Source organism: Caenorhabditis briggsae (assembly GCF_000004555.2).
Source record: "Caenorhabditis briggsae complete genome, chrII, whole genome shotgun sequence".
In the NCBI taxonomy this organism is placed as follows: domain Eukaryota; kingdom Metazoa; phylum Nematoda; class Chromadorea; order Rhabditida; family Rhabditidae; genus Caenorhabditis; species Caenorhabditis briggsae.
Genome location: NC_013486.2, coordinates 190,190 through 208,404, shown reverse-complemented (window position 1 = coordinate 208,404; position 18,215 = coordinate 190,190). Strand labels below are relative to the sequence as shown.

Below are 18,215 nucleotides of genomic sequence, written 5' to 3'. Positions count from 1 at the left end.
CATTTAAACTCAATTTGAGGGAGGACGATTCAGGCATCCGATTTCTTCGTATTCTTTTTTAAATATCCCCCCGATTCATCTCCTTTTTTCCGAGATGCGTCTATCCGTTAATTTAGCCCCTCTTATCGATTTTGTGTGTTGTCTTTTTTATGAGAGAATAAATAGTGTATGGATTGACGAGAAGCTGAACAAGTTCTGAATTGGAATTTATAAGAAGAAGGGATTGCTATCCGATGCGATTTTTCTGGATTTTTTAGATTAGATTGAAAGATCTGATTCTCTAGCTGTAGCGCCAAAATGTTTCATTTTTCCTCATTTGTTGGGATCTTTTTTAATCTACTTTTTGGCGCCTTTCTCCTACTTCGCATCGCTGTGTCAAATTATTTGTGGATACTTTTTCAGAATCTAACGATGGCTACCGAGCAAAACGACCAAGAGGAAAGAGGAGCTCTCATCGTTTTCGAAGGTATTTATTTTATAAAAGTTCAAAAATTTCAATCCTGAATTTCGAATACCTACAGGACTCGATAGATCCGGAAAATCCACGCAAGCTCAGCGTCTGGTTGAGAAGATCATTAATAGTGGGAGAATGGCGGTTCTCCAAGCTTTTCCAGGTAAAAATATTAAAAAAAAAAAAAACATTAACAAACAATTGAAATTCCAGACCGACAGTCGCCTGTCGGTGAGATGATCGACAGATATCTTCGAGGGGAGATCGATATGGATGAGCACGCGTTGCACTTGCTGTTCTCGGCAGATCGCTTCTTGAAGAAGAAGATGATCAAGCAGCATATTGCCCAAGGAGTCGATGTAGTCTGCGATCGCTACTGTTACAGTGGTGTTTCCTACTCGTTGGCTAAAGGTAAAATTGCTTGAAAGTCTTGAAGTGCCACGTGTCATCTACATACCAACCTAGTAGAACGGGGAAACCTAGTCCTATAAAGATTTGTAGAAAATTAAAAACCCAAAAGTCGCTTTTGCTAAATTTTTGACCCCCCCCCCCCCATAATTATCGTTTTCTTGTCATCACCGCTTGTCTCCTCTAATTGTTCTCCGAGAGATGCTTTTTCTACGGTTGATGGGAAAAAAGAAGGGTATCCTGTGGTAACAGGTGCACGACAAGCTAATGAATAGGAAACGAAGCACAGGAAGTGCGCACCGGTGGTTTAGGGGGAGGGTGTTCCGAAATTTCAATTCGAATGTGAATAAGATGACCTCTTCGAGAAGTCCCCCCACTTTTTTATGTTGAAAACCAAAAAGACGATGTCAGACGATTGCCAAAAAAAGAGACATTCTGAAGAAGACAAACACAAAAACGAAGAAGATGATGATGATGATGATGGGCAGGAAGTTGTTATGGAAGAATAGAATGAGACTGACAAAAACTTGAAGAAGGGAAACTAACTATTTGGAAAAAGGAGAAGAAAGAGAAGAGATGATGGGAAGGAAACGGAAACGGACTAAAAAGAAGAAAAGCATATGGCAAAGAATGGAGAGCTCTTGAGTGATGACTAGGCTTCCTGGAGCAGTAGATGAAGGTCTCAATTAAAAAGGCACTGTAATGGCGCGTTCAAAGTTGATTTCCAGGAGTAATTTCCTGGAAAAACGCTGTCCAAAGCTGCCATTGTTTTCCAGAGGCCTTCGCTTCCAGACCCGCCGTAAATCGACATGAATCAACAGGAAGAACACAGTCAAAACGAGTGATACAGTAGTTTACCGTTGCTGTAAATCTGGAAAACAATCGTAGCGTTGGACAGCTTTTTTTCTAGGAAATTACTTCTTTAAAGTTACCAGAGAACATACATCGAATCTTTGGAAATATCCAAGATCCCTTACTTTCCTATTGACAGCTCCTAGGGTGCTCACCCACCCATCATGGCGCATTTTGGATGTTTGCCAAACCAATAGACACCTTTCCTCCTTCTGTGATGATAACCTGTCTATTTATGTGCCGCAGTATTATCGAAACAATTGGTTTTCGTCAACACACTTACTAAAGTGGACTACAGAGATTATCGGCTCCAAAGGACACCGACAAAGTGATTAGGGCGCGTGTCGTCAGTCAAGTGGTTAGCGCCATTGCTTTGATCTGAAACTGAGGTGTCAGTTTGAAGTGAAGCATAACAAGCTTGCTCATCAACTCATCTCCTCCTAATACGCTTCACCTGTTCCTCGTGTACATATGTTTTTTTGTATGGTCCCTAATTAGAAGTAAGCTCTCATGTTTCACCTGAATCTTCCTTCTCTGTCCTCTCTTGACCATCATAAAAGTGACTAATGTATCATTGTGCCTCTGCTGCACAAATACGGAACCGATTATGATGACGTTGTTGAGAGAAAGAGCCGCCCCATATTAGCATGTCCGGTGGTTATGGTCCTTCTTTCTTAGAATGTTGCCGCGGTTGGCTCATTAAACTTGTTGGCGGGAAGCAGCAGCAAGAGCCGGCTGTCGTCAGAGCTCTTTCTTCTTCTTCAGGTAGTGAAGATTTATGGCAAGAAGAATGAGATACTAATAATAATTATCGTTTTCCGGCCGATTGTTTGCTTTTCCTCAGCTCATGTTGCCTTTTTGGGAGAGGAGACAAGGAGAAGAAAAGCGATATTCTCGTCTTAAATTCTGAACCCACATGCTTCTTCTTGGGGCATAATATGTTAAGATTAGACTGCATAAAATCGTTGACATTAAATCGTAAAACAGTTGAAATTTCTCTCCAAATTTATAATTACCGTACTTCCTCTCATAGAAGCACTAGAACCTTCAACTTTGAGCTGCATTATCTCGGTTCCTTCAAAAGATATCAAAAGTTTGTTCACTGATAAAATATTGGTGATATTGTTACAAATAATTCATCAGTGGACAGTTTTTTAAATATTTTCTACAGAAATCGGAAAAATTGAGCGTAAAGTTGACAGTTTGGGTGGGCTTCTATTAGAAGGAATACGGTAATTTCTAAATCTACAAGCTGCTCCAAAAGGTTACATGTTTCGTCTCACGACTCTCTAAACTCTGAATGCTGTGGTCCCTCTATGTTTTCTAGAATTAGTTTCCAACAGACAAGTTCTAGTTTCCAAGAACCCAGTGTCACCAGGAAGACTCCTGTTGTGCGAATAACTTATTGACACCTTTGCGATGACTGTGGATGATCCACTTGAAAGTGCCCTATTATGACAGTGTTATTCATCAATTCTTGTCTCTCCTCATATTGGGGGGAGCTCCATTCCAAACACAAACATGTGTCGCTCTCGCCTGTCGTCGATGTCCTCCTCTTCCTCGGAGAGAATCTTCTCACAATATGCCACTGTGTTGCTCCTTGCTTTTTAGATTGAATGTTTGTTCAGTCCACCTTTCTCTTTCCATGAAAGGACAGGAAATGGAGAAGAGAGGAAAAGTTAGATGATTTGTTTGGGGTTCTCCTGTATTAGGATGTGTGCGAAGAATTGGGCGAAGATCTTTGTGCACTTAGAGACTCACTGACTTCGAATCGCAAAGTAGATGAGATTCGAAATATTTGAGTAATTTGTTTTGGGGTACTGTAAAAATAAGTTAGAAGGTCAAAGGCTGATAAAAAACATCGGATTCGTATCAAAAATGCTAGCTGCCGAAAAACCGATAAGAAGTTTTAAAACTACCGTATTTCCTCTAATTGAAGCACACCCAAACTTTCAACTTTAAGCTCAATTAGAATCCGGTGAAAGATATAGAAAATGTGTCAACTGATGTTAATATTACAACACACTTTTTATCAGTTAACAGATTTTTGATATCTCACAGGAACCTAGATAATTTAGCTCAAAATTGACAGTGTGGGCTCCCTACTATTGGTCATTTGTTCTGAAACATCAGAATCTTATCAAAAATGGTGCTAGCGGAAAAAAATCAAGAAGTTCGAAAACTGTTGGCTCCCTATACTGTCCCACTCGTTTTGTTCAGTCTGTTTCCAAAAGAATCTCTCAATGATATCATTGTTCCGGTTCCAAAAAAATTATTTCCACCTTATCTTCTATCAGCACCATCACATAAAAAACCATATGTCATTTAGAACAGTCCGGAAGAAGAAGATCTGTGTTAGACTCAAATGAAATTGCCTAAAAAGTTTGATAATAGTTCATGTTGGAATTCTTGATTTAAGTTCAAAAGTTCTTGAAAAACCAATAAAGGTGTGGTATAGACGTCAAAGAGGGAATGGTTTAAAGTCTAGTCAATAAAAAATTCCACATGGGGTTCTGACCTGGAATCAATGACTAATGAGTCTTATGAGTAGGTAGAACGAAACAACTGACTCATTTTAAAAACACCTGTATGAGTTTTTGAACTTAGAGACTGACATTTAGAAGTACTAGGGAAAATAATATCATAAATATTCACAACTCAAATTCTGTTTCCAGGTCTCCCGGAAGACTGGGTCCGCGTCACTGACCAGGGTCTCCCAAAACCAGACATCGTACTCTTCTTCCAAGTGTCTCCTGAAGTAGCAGCATCACGTGGCGGATTCGGAAACGAACGTCTCGAAACGGCACAATTGCAAGCGGAGGTGGCAAAGGTGATGCCAACACTTCGCGATGACGCCTTCTGGAAATCGGTCAACGCTGATGCAGCACTTGCCGCTGTTGAGAAGGAGGTGTTCCAGTTGTACACGGAGTTGGATCGCAGCAAGCCACTGGAGGTCTTGGAGAAGATTTGATTTTTTTCTTGCAACCTCTTTCTAATTTATTTCTAATTTATCCTGATTTATCCTGATCTAACTTATTCTGATGATTTCGATCTATTTTGAGATTCATTCATTCCATCACACCATCTCCCTGTCTTGTAAAATGCAGTACACCAGTATTATTGAAATTAACCACTTTAATTGAAAAAATAGTCTTTGGCACAAGAGAAACACAAAAAAAGGAAAATTGTAGAAAAAAGATTCGGGAGCAACACTGGTACGGTATGTACATAAAACTTGGATGATAAGGAGAAAAAAGGAAAGGAGTATGATAATTTTGCATCAAAAAAGAGAGGGATCCCGTCAATGAGAAAGCAATTGATTGGTATAAATGAGAAACAGAAAAAAAAACATGAAATGTATTTGGGTTCGAAGAGAAAAAGTTGGAAAAAAGGAAAGATCAGAAGAAAAGGAGGAGAAAAAAGGGAAGTGTGAATACTTTCATGTTTAACCTAGTACCCGTAAATTTCTTTGAATAGAGCGCACATTCCTCTAGAATTTAAAAATTTGATTGTCAAAAAATGTATTTCCTCCAATAGAAATTAAAATGTTTGGCTCCAATTACCGTTTAAGCTCAATTATCTCGAGTACTGTAGGAGATATCAAACATGTGTCCACTGATAAAATATTGGAAATTTTATGACCAACATTTCATCAGTTGACAGATTTTCGATATCTCTAACAAGAAACGATATAATTGAGCTCAAAGTGCAATACACTTTTTTGGACATTTTTGGACTGGCTCCTGAGATAAAAGCGATGATACAGGGATGCATCGAATAGACCGGCCCCTATACCGCATCTAAAGATAGTTCGAAAAAGTGTAAACTCGGAAAATTTTGAAATCCCATTTAGATATTCAATTAGCATCCAGGTCAGAGCGCAAACTACAGTAATGTCTATCAGAGGAAACACCAAGGGAAATACTAAACGATTCTTGAAAGCGCGGCAGCAAGTTGCGGAATATCAGGAAGATAAGGATCTGCTCTTTGCTGCAACAACATCTCGTGCTTTTTGAGGTGCCGGTCGAGATTGGTTTGCTGGCCGAAGCAACGCTCACACTTTCGGCACCGGAACGGACGTTCCTGGAAGATGGTGATGGAGAAGAATGGATGGAGTAGTATTGGCAGAGGTAGTAGTAGTAGGTGTTGAGACCAAATGGTGCAGACTTCTCGAGTTTTGACGATGATGACTGTGGAGGGGTGTCAGCGAAGTGTTCGGCTACAAACACAAACAAATGGAATTCGGGAGGGGAAAGAATTTGGATAAGAAAAGATAGAAGATGGAGAGGTTGCGAATTCGGCACTCAAGCGCATTTGGGAAGCTTGAACAGGAGGGACAAAGGGTTAGTATTGCTCACCTTATTGTGAATGTTCCTCACGTGGCGTTGAAGGTTTGAGGAGATTGAGAAGCTCCGTTCACAGTACTGGCACTGAAAATTATAAATTTGCATTATATTTGTAAGGCTTCTTATTTGGTATACCTTATACGGTTGCTCTCCTGTATGTGTTCTCAAATGCCGGGTTAAATTGGCAGATCTTGGGAAAACCTTCTGACAGAACTTGCAGGTGTACTTGTCCTTTCCCAAACCATTTGAACTTGGGCTTGATGAAGATTTGTGTCCTCCATTCATAGCTCCCAGGAAAGCGTGACCATTGGACATAGATGGATTATATCCGAATGGTCTCTGAAACATGGCCAAAAGTTGTGCTGGGTTCAACGATGGTTGTGGTTGAGATGCTGAGAGAATGGCTGTGATCGAGTGTGGGTTGGATTTTTTTGAGGATGAAGATGCGATGAGCTCATCAATCACTCCACTTTCTGAATCATCGTCATCGTCGTTTCCAGAATCTCCAATGCTGTCCCGGTCCTCTCCATCGTCAGATTTTGACTCTACTTCTGAAGTGGATGGGGGCTTCGGGGTGGCTGAAAGGTCCACTGGCTCGGTTGTGGTGGGAGATGATTCGCTGGCATGACCGCTGAAATATCAAAAATTCTTGATACTAGAACTTTTTCTGTTATAAAGCGTACTCTGAAGAATGCGCATACATAATAAGCCACCGCCACCAACTATAGAAAAGTTGCATCTTATAAAAAATTCACAAAAAAACGAACCTCGACGAACACTCGGCGTCTGGAGAAGCGCAAGGTTGATTCTGTTGTTGTTGTTGCATCACTTTGAAGAAATCAGAATTGGCAAGGAGCAGTGGGAAGTGTGGTACCTGACAAAAAGCTCATTATGGAATGGGATGAAGGACCTCCCCGATGAGAGGATTATGCGGGAAATTGAAGACACTTGGGTGGTGCTAGGGGACTACAGGAAATTGAGAGAATATGGAGAAGGAGAGGTTAATTAAGGTGGGATTGTATGTAATATTGTTTGGCTCTTTTGGCGAATCTTGAGGCATGTGTCAAGAAGGTACCAAGGGGAGAGAGAGGGGGGGGGGGGTCATCGAAGGAGTTATAGTATTGCATCATACACGTGGCACTTAAGAGCAATAGATATGCGGGAATATGATGCCTAGATTAGTGGACAGAGGTAGGATACCGTAAACACTCTGGTAGGAGGAGATCCCAACCGTCTAATTTGAGCGTATATATGTCGGTTCCTGTAAGAGATATCAAAAAGGTGGCAACAAACAAAATATTTCTGATATTATGATAAACATTTTGTTAGTTGAGCACTTTTTTATATCTTCTACAGAAACCGAGATATATGGACTCAAAGTCGGCAGACAATTTCAAAATGTATGACTACTTAGAATTGTTTTCGCAGGAAGAATATTCAGGAAGTTTGGAAAAAAAAATCTGAGCTCCCAAAACTAAAATGCTCTAAAACTTTACTAACCTGAGCAGCCATCTGCATGAACTGTGGCCAACACTGGGCCATGGCTCCCATACCACTAGGTACAGTAAGCCCGGCGAACTGAGCCATCAATGGCTTATACATATTGGTCACTTCACAAATCGGTCGGTGCTTCGTCAGAGCTGCCTGGGATGGCATAGCTGTGTTGCAGGTGGAGCAAGTGTAGCCTTCCTGAAAACCAACCTGATTGGAAAACATGAACACAAAATTCTCTTAAATAGAAAAGGAAGAGCACAGACAGTGTCTTCTAAAGGATGAGAAGGAGGAGCTGGGGTCGTCTCTCTCATTGGCGAGAGAATAAGAAAGTGGGCGGAGCGAAAAGCGTCTCCCGAGGAGGAGGTAAACAATTAGGTGGGGAAGGAGGGGACCCTGAAGAGATGAATCTCCTTTTCCGTTTTTATTTCCCCCACTGCTTTTTGGAACCCTCCTTTTCTTTGGCTCCGCCCCCTTTTCCCTAGTCAATAGTTCCCAGTGGCACCCCCGCAGTGGGTTATCCTAGTTTTAGAACAGTCATTAAGTATGAGGTATTAGTCTCCTCATCGTATTAAAATTCTTGAGCGAGTACTGCAGAATAAACCACTCCCTGGTATTTCTCGTGGTCAATGATGTTTAGACTCTGCGACCGGTCTATTGATTTCAAATGTCACACATACCGAATGAACTCGTCGATGACGACACAAGTTGGAAAATTGTGTATAGGACTTGGAGCACAGGTGGCAGCGAAACGGTTTCAGAGAGCAGTGGATGTGAGAGTGTTGCTTGAGACCGCTGAAAAATGTTGATTGGAGTCAACTGATTAAAGTTTAGGTGTCGATAATAGTGAGGCTTTTTTGACAGACCTAACCCAAACCAAAGGACTGAGGCTACTAGAAGGATTAGATCTTTTTGAATAATTTCAAGATGTAGAATACCATATACACTCTATTAGAAAGCCACCCAAACCGCTACCGTTGAGCTCATATATCTCGGTTCCTGTAAAAGATATTCAAAAAGTTGTAAACTGATAAAATGTTTCACATAATATAACCAATATTTCATCAGTTGATACATTTTGGATATCGTTTATAGGAACCGAGATGATTGAGCTCAAATTGCAAGTATAGGGTGGCCTTCTATTTGAGTGTTTACGGTAAGTGACACTTTTTATAATTATCGAAGCTTTATCACATTCCAAAAAAGATAAAAGGATCAAAATTTTGGCACAATCACAGGAGTCACTTACTCATCACATTCCCACCCTTCTCTAATCGCTTCAAGATCAGCGCGTTCACAAAAAAAATAACCACGGAACTTATTTTCAGTGTTCTGGGATAGAGGAAGAATGATAAGACACTGCAGAGATAAGAAAAGACAATGTAGACAAAATGACGAGGAAAAAATCGGAAACGGAAGAACAGTGCCCTTTTATAGTGAAGATAAGAGGAACACATTTTTGCTAGAAGAAGCCCTAGAAGTTTTGATGAGCTAGCCAAGGATCCCAGAAAAATGGTAGTAATAATGAGTGGACCACTTTGCCTTTATTTATGCCACATCTTCAGAATATCTTCATTTCCCTCCATATTATTTCTTCGTCTGGGATCCAATTTCCTGAAGCGCCCCCACTGGTTTCGTTTCAAGCTTCTTCTTCTTTTCTCCCATTTTTGTCCCATCTACCTGAGCATCATAAGAGGGGAATGGATGAGCAAACAGCGAGAAGGGGTGGCTCCGGTGCCATGTGCATGATCCACCTTCTAATGGAATTGAAAAGGATAGGAGGAGGAGAAAGAAGAAGAGGACTACGGTACAAACAAACACTTTGGAGAGAGGAGAGAAAGCACCTGTTGATGTCCGGGGACATCATCTAGTTTGTTATTGAAAGCTGTTGAAATAACTCATGATTAGTAATGGTATAGGATAGCCTTTGTAGAAATCTAATGTTTAATGGAGCATTAGACTAACTTCATTGATTATCTATGAGTTTTCAATTAAGCGTTCCTGTTTATTAGGATAACAGATTTCGAGATTACTATTTCCTGAAAACTATTTCCTGAAAATTTGTTATCTAAGAAGCCGATTAAAAGAAATTCAACTACCGTAGAACCGAAGGGCTCCTAACTTTTAACTCAATTTATCTAGGTTCCTGTCAAAGATATAAAAAAAGTAGTCAACGGATAAATTTATTACCATGATATCATCAATGTTTTGTCAGTTGACAGATTTTTGATATCTTGTATAAAAGCCAAGAAAAATTAGCTCAAACTTGACAGTGTGGAGGCCCTTCTATTACAGGTTTTATGGTATCTGAGAAGCCGATTAACATAAACCTGACTAACTTTGAGTTAGTAACTAGTTAGTATTTTAGTTCGTAACTTATCAACCTTTAAACCCCTTTTGAACTAACCTTGCACTGCTGAAACTTTTTGGACAAACTCCACACTTGTGTGCACCGTCGGATGGCGATTGATCAGGAGCGATTTCTCCTTGCTCCCGCACGTACTCGTCGATGGCAGTGAGACTTGCTTCCTCGCTGCTCGACTTGTTGAAACTTTGAGCACTCCCGGGTCTGGAAAACCGGATCATTGGTTCTGAGAAGTCATATGGACGCAGTGAGATTCTCGAACTAGATAAGACTATCTCTAATTGCAAGCTCCGTTAGATGTCAATTTAGAAACCTAGATTTTTTAGGAAGATAGTCAGGTATCAAGTTTCAAAAACAAATCAAGATTAGATGATAACACAAAGAGATCAAAGGACAACCAATGATTTCAGTTGTGAGATAATTAGATTTATCATTCTTGAAAATCGGGTAAATCATGATTATAATGTCCTCTGGTGTGCGTAACTATGACCTCATTGGAAGGAGCACCAAAAATAGATTCTATAACCTTAAGGAAGAGATTGAATACTTGATACCTTTGAAATACCCACAAAAAAGAATCAGATCTAAAAATTTATAAATCAACAATTTCCTTTGACGGAAGCAAGTGTCCCAAAAAAGGAATCCCAAAAATGGGTAGCCCCACCGGAAAAAGGGAAATTTGTCATCTCGCCCGTCTAGTGAGACACGGAATCTATATGTAAATGAAGAAGACAAAGACAAGGGCGGTTCATTTCATTCTCTCCTCCCGTTTTTTCTAGGATGCTGAGGGATGTGCTCTTATCGGAAATCCGTTACTTTCACCGCCGCCGTTCATATTGACGAATATAGTGAAAACTATAGAAAGTAGGACGGCCAAAGAAGAGCGAAGATTTTCCACCAGAAGATTCACATCTCTCTTCTGTTTTTGGCTTCGTTTTCGGCGAGAGTTATATTGGTATAGAAATCGAGATTTTTTAGGAAGATTCGAGAACGGTGAACGGTGAAAATGAGTCGAGGAGAGGAAGAAACCTGTTTAATTTGTACTGTTTTTGTAGGCTAGGATAGTGAAAATTGAAATGAAAACTTTCCATATTCAAAATGAAATTCTGAATTTACAGTTCCGATCAGAAAGATTACCGTAAACGCTATAATAGGGTGCCCTCGGAACCGTCAACTTTGAGCTCAATTGTCAGGTTTCTGTGAGAGATATCAAAAGATTATCTACTATCAAATTGTTAATTATAATATCACCAATATTTTATCATTTGGCAAAATCTAGATATCTTTTACAGGAACCGAGATAATTGAACTCAAAATTAACGGTTTGGGCGGCACTATTGAAGAATCGACATTCAATCTTTGTTTTAAATAACTGAAAATTCAGACAAACCTAAAAGAAACTAATAAGAGATTCATTCTTTCTCACCTATCATCCTCTTTTAGCCTTAACAAATTCTCCAAATCGTCATTATCCTCCTCATCACACTCATCTTCAGACAACCGCTGAAGCAGTAACCTCTCTCCAATATCGATTAATTTGCTTGTTTTGAAATGTGTCTGGAAATACTTCATTTTGAATTTTCCACCCAAAAATTGGCTTACTTTATATTCAACCTGTGTCATACATATGTTTGCGTCCTCTCCAACATCGGCTTCTTTTATCAAGTTGAGCAGGAGTATCTCGTTGGAATTGTTCGGGGTGCTCTGAAAAAAGATTTGTTGATTTTCAGAGAGTTCTAGATGGCTAAACATTTGAAAAGTTCTCATGGGCGGTACCTTATCACCAAGGCAACGCTTCTACTTCATTCCCACCCAAACTTCTTCCTGAATTTCTTTTCAGCTTCCATAGTTCTGAAACTATTATCCCTTCTTTTTATCCCATTCTTTGATTTCTTATTCATTTCCAACCATGTCACACGGTGCTCTAAGAAGCAGCAGGCAGCTCTTCAATCTCACCGACTCAAACCCATCAATATCTAATAAGAATTGTGCGCTCTCTTGCTGGCTCTCGCTCACTCGGCTTCTGGAATCTAATTTTCCCACCGTGCGAGCAGGTGCTTTGATTCAAGGAGCTGAAGCAATCAACTGCACGAGATGATGAAATTCAGAAGCTTCAAATAAGCCAATCTTGTTAGAAGAAGCGGTTATAAACAAGACGACGGAAAAACTAATTCAATGATATATGACGGGTGTGGAGAGCTACCGTAGGATGATTAGAAATTGCTTGTTTTTGGTTCCAGGAGATTCTGATGAATTCTGGTAGGGAATTGATCAGTAGATAGCTTGTCAACTTTGATTAAATTTTTGAGATGATTGGAAAAACAACACTAGGAGCATAGCCGTATCCTAAAGGAAAATCACAAGCTTGACAACTTTTAACTCTTACTTTAAAGTTGTAGAAACGAAAGTGAACATTTCAGTAAATTTTGACAAATTGATACAACTAGAAATCTCATTTATCTTACTTATTAGCCTCCAGCTGTTCTGGATTTTCTTTTTCCCACGCTCAGATTTCTGACCACCAGCCAATCTGTTCCTGTCTTCATGTTCCGAATTTCAAATCGCTTCTCGTTCTCATCACTAATTCCCAGCTACCTGCCGTACATCTATCCTTGCCCCAAAACCGCAATTATCCGGTGCCCACAAATGTTTGGCGCCATGTGTTGGGCCCGCGCTTCTCAAAAATTCTTCCACCTGTCTCTCTCTCTTAGCACTTAGTTAACCTTGGACACCATCTATGTACATATACATACAACCATTACATTAGAGATTTACAAATCGGAACACCTGGTGTCTCGGAAGAGGTGGGGGATCCGAAAAGAAGGGCGAGTCCCCTCCTCTGACTGTAATTGATGAATTTATACGGTAAGTGAAGAGGAAGAAGGGAACGGAAGGAGAGAGAAGAGGAAGCGAGATAATTGTGGGGTATCAGAAGGGAAAGGTAATCAAAGGTTTGAGATACATATTATGTAAGTAAGGGAGCCGGAGGAAGGGACCATCAGCCGATTTTATGGGATTTCAAATGAGGTACCTTCATACTGTCTTTTCGAACAAACCTACCTTATGAGAAAGCTAACTGTTACCAGGATGGTGTAAACAGTAAACAATCTAATAGAACGCTCCCAACTTTCACCTTTAAGCCAATTTATCTTGATTTCTGTGAAAGATATAAAAAAATTATCAACTGGTATATTGTTTACCATAATATCAAAAACATTTTATCGCTTGGCACATCTTTGACATCTCTTAAAGAAGCTGAGATAATTGAGCTCAAACTTGAACGTCCCGAGAATGTCGAATTTTTAAAGTGATAATTGAGCTCAAACTTTAAAAAAAAGGGAAATTTGCCTTAACGCATAGAGGTTCTTATTGTTAGTCTCTATGTTTCCTACTCTGACCTGAGCGGGTTCCCATGACATAGGCAAACTAGATCCTTTATGTATCCCAATAAAAACTTCCATACCTTTCTATAATCTCCTACCTTGTCAATAACTCCAATATTCCGTCCCGATGATATTGGGGTCACTGCTACCAACACTGCGCCGTGCATATCGTCCTCTTGTACTTCGACGTGCTTCAGAAAATCCGTGTCGAGACTCATCGGTAAATTAGTACCGTAATCTGGAATAGTATGATTTTCGTATATTCTGAGAAACATGCGAAGAAGGAATGAGAGAGAAGATGAGTAATAAGTAACGCATGGGAACGAGAACAAAGGGAAGGTAAAGTGGGATGCATTTGGAAAAAAGGTTGGAGGATTTGAGTCATGGATATACGGAAAATCAAGAAGGGAGAATGTACAGGAGTACTGTGGTTTGTACAAATTTGAATAGTACGGAGGATTAGAGAATACGTAGGTGAAGTTCTAGATTCGTGAATTTCATATTCTGTAACTTTGTGACCGAATATTCAGAAAGTTTGCTCATTCACGATGAATGGTATATTTAAACTTCTAGATCAGCATATCGTAGTCTTCCAGGATCTGACAATTCCAGTAGTCCTCATGATAGCTATCCTCAAATGTGATTCTGTTCAGTCTAATTCTCTATTAAGACTCTTCTGAAACCCGATACCTATCGTAAACCTATCGGCTCACCTTGCCACTCTAGAATTACTCCTGGACTCCTTCAGAAGAAGTCAGGATACTTGATGGGTCCTATCTATACTCTTGACGACGAGACTTTGGTGCACAATAAAAAAAATAGGGAAAAGAAGAGAAAAGTAAGTAACCCTTCTTTTCTATCCATTTGTGGATCGAAAGGCCTCTCCCTGTCTCAAAAAGTGGGTGGAGCGTCGCTTCCTTTCTCCTTGCCTCTCTTCCCGAAGAAGAAGAAGAAGAAGAAGACGGAATCGGGAAGAGAAGAAGAAGAGGGATGGGTGGAGGAAGAGACGGATGGAGGAGTAGAAGAGTCGCTCCGCCCATTGGCCAATCGGAAAAGCGACACTTGGAGCATCATTTGGATAGTAAGCTGAAAATCGTATCTTCCAGATTCTTATCCACTCTCACAACAATACCCAAACCCCGATTTCTAGAGGCAAGAGATTTAGAGTGCATGAGAAACAAGACCAAGCAATGCAGCGGAAGTAATAATGGGCGGAGGAAATGGTCAGCAGTCACAGAGCGATTTTTTGGGAGCAGAGTTTTGTTTTAAGTTTTGAAATTAGAAATCTTGTGGCTGTTTATCTTAAGTATGCAGCTTAACCTAAATCAAAGTTCCTTATAATAGTACTGCAAGTGTGAAACATTTTCACAAACTTTTATTAGGAAAAAGTTTGTTCAAGATACCTTTCTTGAGTTAACATTTCCCACTTGCTTGAATCCATGTTTCCCTTTTGACCGGATTTATCTCGGTAAACTACCGTGAAGATTCTAGTAGAAGCCCACCCGTTACGTTCATTATGAGCGCAATTTTCGGAGTTTCTTTGAGAGATATCAAAAGTCTGTCAACAGATAAAATGTTGGGGATGTTATGATAAAAAATTTATCAGTTGACAGATTTTTGTTATCTCTTATAGAAATTGAGATAATTGAGCTGAAAGTGGAAATATAGGGTGAACATCTATTAGAGTGTTTACGGAAATTGTAAAAAACCGAATATTGGTTAACTGACAAAATTTAAGCATTTTGCAAGTTTCATTATTTATAAAATGGTTCAAAACAATGAATCTCCTAATTAGTTGATACTTTCCATGTCTAATTTTTTTTCTGGATGTTCCGAACACTTATGCTTTCCCACCTCTTTCACCATGACAACGGGAAAAAACCTCTACTCAACTTTCCTTCTTCCCATTTTCTTCACCCATCCTACCAATTTTTTTTTCGAAAAGAGCCCACCATTTTATTATTCCATCCCAAAACTCTTTAGATATAAAAGGTGCCCTCCTCACCTGCAGGGAAGAATGGGAAGGAAAGAATGGGAAGAAAAGAAGCGGCGATTTTGTCTCTCCTACTTTTTTTCTTGCTTATGCTTCTTCATCTTATTCTTCGTGAGGTCTTCTTCTATTCTCAAAAGATGAAGAAGAAAATGGGCAGCATCCGACGAGCACAGCAGAATCGTCTTTTCAAGAAAATTGGTTGCTCAGTTTAGATTTTTAGGGATGGGAAGGTACGGGGATTTGGTTCAAAAGTTTGGACCAGAAGTAAGAAGAATCTCTCCGAAAAAAATTGTAGGAAAGAAAATGTGAAGTTCCTGTGCTCATCATTTGGCACATGATGGGCAAAGTTAGAATGAAGAAGAACTGATAACAAACAAGGACATGGAACTTTTTTCCCTTTTTTGGTCATACATTTTTCAAATTGACACTTTTTAGTTTTTATCAAAGCAAATGATGAGTCTTCTTTTGATTTCGAAATTAATAGGAATTTCGGGTGGAAATGTATGAATGAAATATGTAGTGGGAGGACTTCAGAAGTTTGAAGAAAGCTGGAACAAACCGAAGATACTGTAAACACTCTAATAGAACGCCACCCGGACCATCTACTTTGAACCTATATATCTTAAATGTTTTGAAAGGTATCAAAAAGTTGTCAACAAATAAAATGTTTATCATGATATCAGCAACATTTTATAAGTTAACCACTTTTTGATATCTCTCACAAAAAAGGAGATACATGGGCTCAAATTTGACAAATCGGGTGGCGTTCTAGTAGAGTGTTTACGGTAATTTAGAAGTGGACTAGATTTCCAGAAAAAAGAGGGTACTAAAAAGTAATGGGAAAATAAAAAATTAATCAATTTTCTATCTAGAAAATCAAATCCGAGAATAACTCGGCCATAATTATCTCAGTTCTTAATAGAAATATGAACAAAAGTAGAAAAAAAATCCAGAAAAAAAATAAATTTTAAGAAAAAGTGAACAACGACGGTTAAACCGCAAAATTTAAGACTCTTGCTCCCTTTGTTCACTTTTTCTAGAAAAAAAAGAACCTGTGCCGCATCAAATGTCACTATTTACGACTTTTACCTGCCCCATCGAAAAGTGACTCTCTCTTTCACACTTGACAGCATTCAGAAGCGACGACGATTTGTCCCAATCTCCACACCTAGAAGACGTCGTCGAAACTCCGGATGGAGGTGGCGAAATAAAAGGGGAGACTTCAGAAAGACCCGTCACACAGGTAAAGAAGGTAATGATGAGCTCAGTTGAGCATGAATATGAAGGAAGACGAAAAGAAGAAGCTGTGTTGTTGTCCTGTTGTGAGCAATTTGGAAAAGAAGATGGAATATAAGCAGCCGGTTTTCGCCGCCGCTCCAGGACACAAGGATGAAGGCACTTGGGCGAGGGAAGTGAGCAGCAATGAGCACAGATGAGGATGGAAGAATACATGGTGAAAACGGGAGGACAACATATGGGAACAATTCATCTCTTCAGGTATGGAAAGGTTGACAAATAATGAAGAGAGGAGACGAAATCGAGAAAAATAGAATAAGATGGTGATAAACAAATAAGAAACTCGTACTGTAATTGCACGGTGGCAACAAGAGGGGCATTTTTTCTATTATAAACTATTATCTGGACATTATGGTGAGATACATACCGTATAACCTATAATAGAAGGGCCCCCTAATTCTTTGAACTTTGATCCAAATTTTCTCGATTCCTGTCAAAGATATAGAAAAAGTTGTCAACTGAAAAATTGTGCATCATGATGTTTTCAGTGTTTTGTCAGTTGACACTTTTTTGATATCTTGCGTAGGAATTGAAATGATTTCGCTTAAACTGGACAGTGAGGTGAGCCATTCCATTACAGGTTTTACGGTAGTGTTAATCAATCATTCGCTGAAATGGGGGAAAATAGCTATAAACGTTGGAATCACAGCTGATTCTTTGACTAACAAATTGCGGATGAGCTATCAAATTACATACAATACCCATCAGCTAATCATACTTCTTTTTTTGTGTTCTCTATCGTTCAGAATCATCACGTGGAACAATTCAGGAAAAAAACGGAAGACAAAACAACAGCTGATTCGAGATTTGCGGAAGATAACGCATAAGACAAGAAAATTTGATAAAGGTGAAAGTTATTTGAACAAAATCTGATAAAAGAAGAGAGCGAGATGAAGTAAGACAGCTGATTTCATTATTCTAGGAGTGGATTCTCAAGAAATATGATTTTCAGAAATAGATCGGAAAAAGAAAAGACTCCGGGACCAGGATTTCTACTTTTCAGAACCAGGCCAAGTAGCAATGAAAATCATGTCAAACTTAAATATTCCCAGCATTGATAACAACACCTTACATCACTTATCTGACTTTGTTTTCAAATAAAATTCATAAATCTCTCTTTTTCTATTCAAAAATATTTCTGAGGAATGCATCGCGATGAGTCCCCCAAATCACACAAAAATTGTAGCGATGAATATGATTCTTATTCTATTACCTCAGTCTTCCTTCTCCCCTCCTTATTTAGTGTGAATTGGAGTCTTCATCACAGAAATGGGGGCAAAGAAGAAGAAGAAGTTAGAGAAGTGATATTGACAGTGATATTGACTTTGCTGCATCTCCCGATATACTTGAAAAATAATTCTTTGGGCACATGCATGTTTTAAGTGGAATTAGAGGCGAGAGTCAAGAATCAAGAATCAGGAGGTAAAGGGGAAAAGGGCAAATAAGGCGAGAAGAGGAACCCCCACGCAAGAAGATAAGGGTTTCTGATCAATGGTTCGAAATTTCTGAGCGAAAAAATTCCCAATACAAAAGAAAGCAACTCATAACAAGTAGGTCAGAAGGCCAGAGCAAGGTATTTTTAGAAAAAAAAATACACGACAATCCCATAAAAGTCAGAAAAGCAAGCGTT

General features: G+C 39.3%; 2 protein-coding genes across 2 annotated transcripts; one reads left to right on the top strand and one right to left on the bottom strand.

The window, feature by feature from the left end:
- Window positions 1–411: 411 nt before the first annotated feature.
- Window positions 412–4,682, top strand: CBG01006 (the record flags this gene model as incomplete). Its single annotated transcript, XM_045241652.1, has 4 exons — window positions 412–466; window positions 665–795; window positions 2,477–2,539; window positions 4,422–4,682. 4 exons carry the CDS (start codon window positions 412–414, stop codon window positions 4,680–4,682), a joined length of 510 nt encoding a protein of 169 aa, XP_045091686.1.
- A 953-nt stretch (window positions 4,683–5,635) lies between these two features.
- Window positions 5,636–13,514, bottom strand: Cbr-egl-43 (the record flags this gene model as incomplete). Its single annotated transcript, XM_045241651.1, is given in 10 exon segments — window positions 5,636–5,901; window positions 5,920–5,930; window positions 6,050–6,141; window positions 6,193–6,688; window positions 6,825–6,931; window positions 7,558–7,746; window positions 8,229–8,343; window positions 9,956–10,117; window positions 11,340–11,617; window positions 13,395–13,514. The coding sequence occupies 10 exon segments, from the start codon at window positions 13,512–13,514 to the stop codon at window positions 5,636–5,638; spliced, it is 1,836 nt and encodes a 611-aa protein (XP_045091685.1).
- Window positions 13,515–18,215: the final 4,701 nt, after the last annotated feature.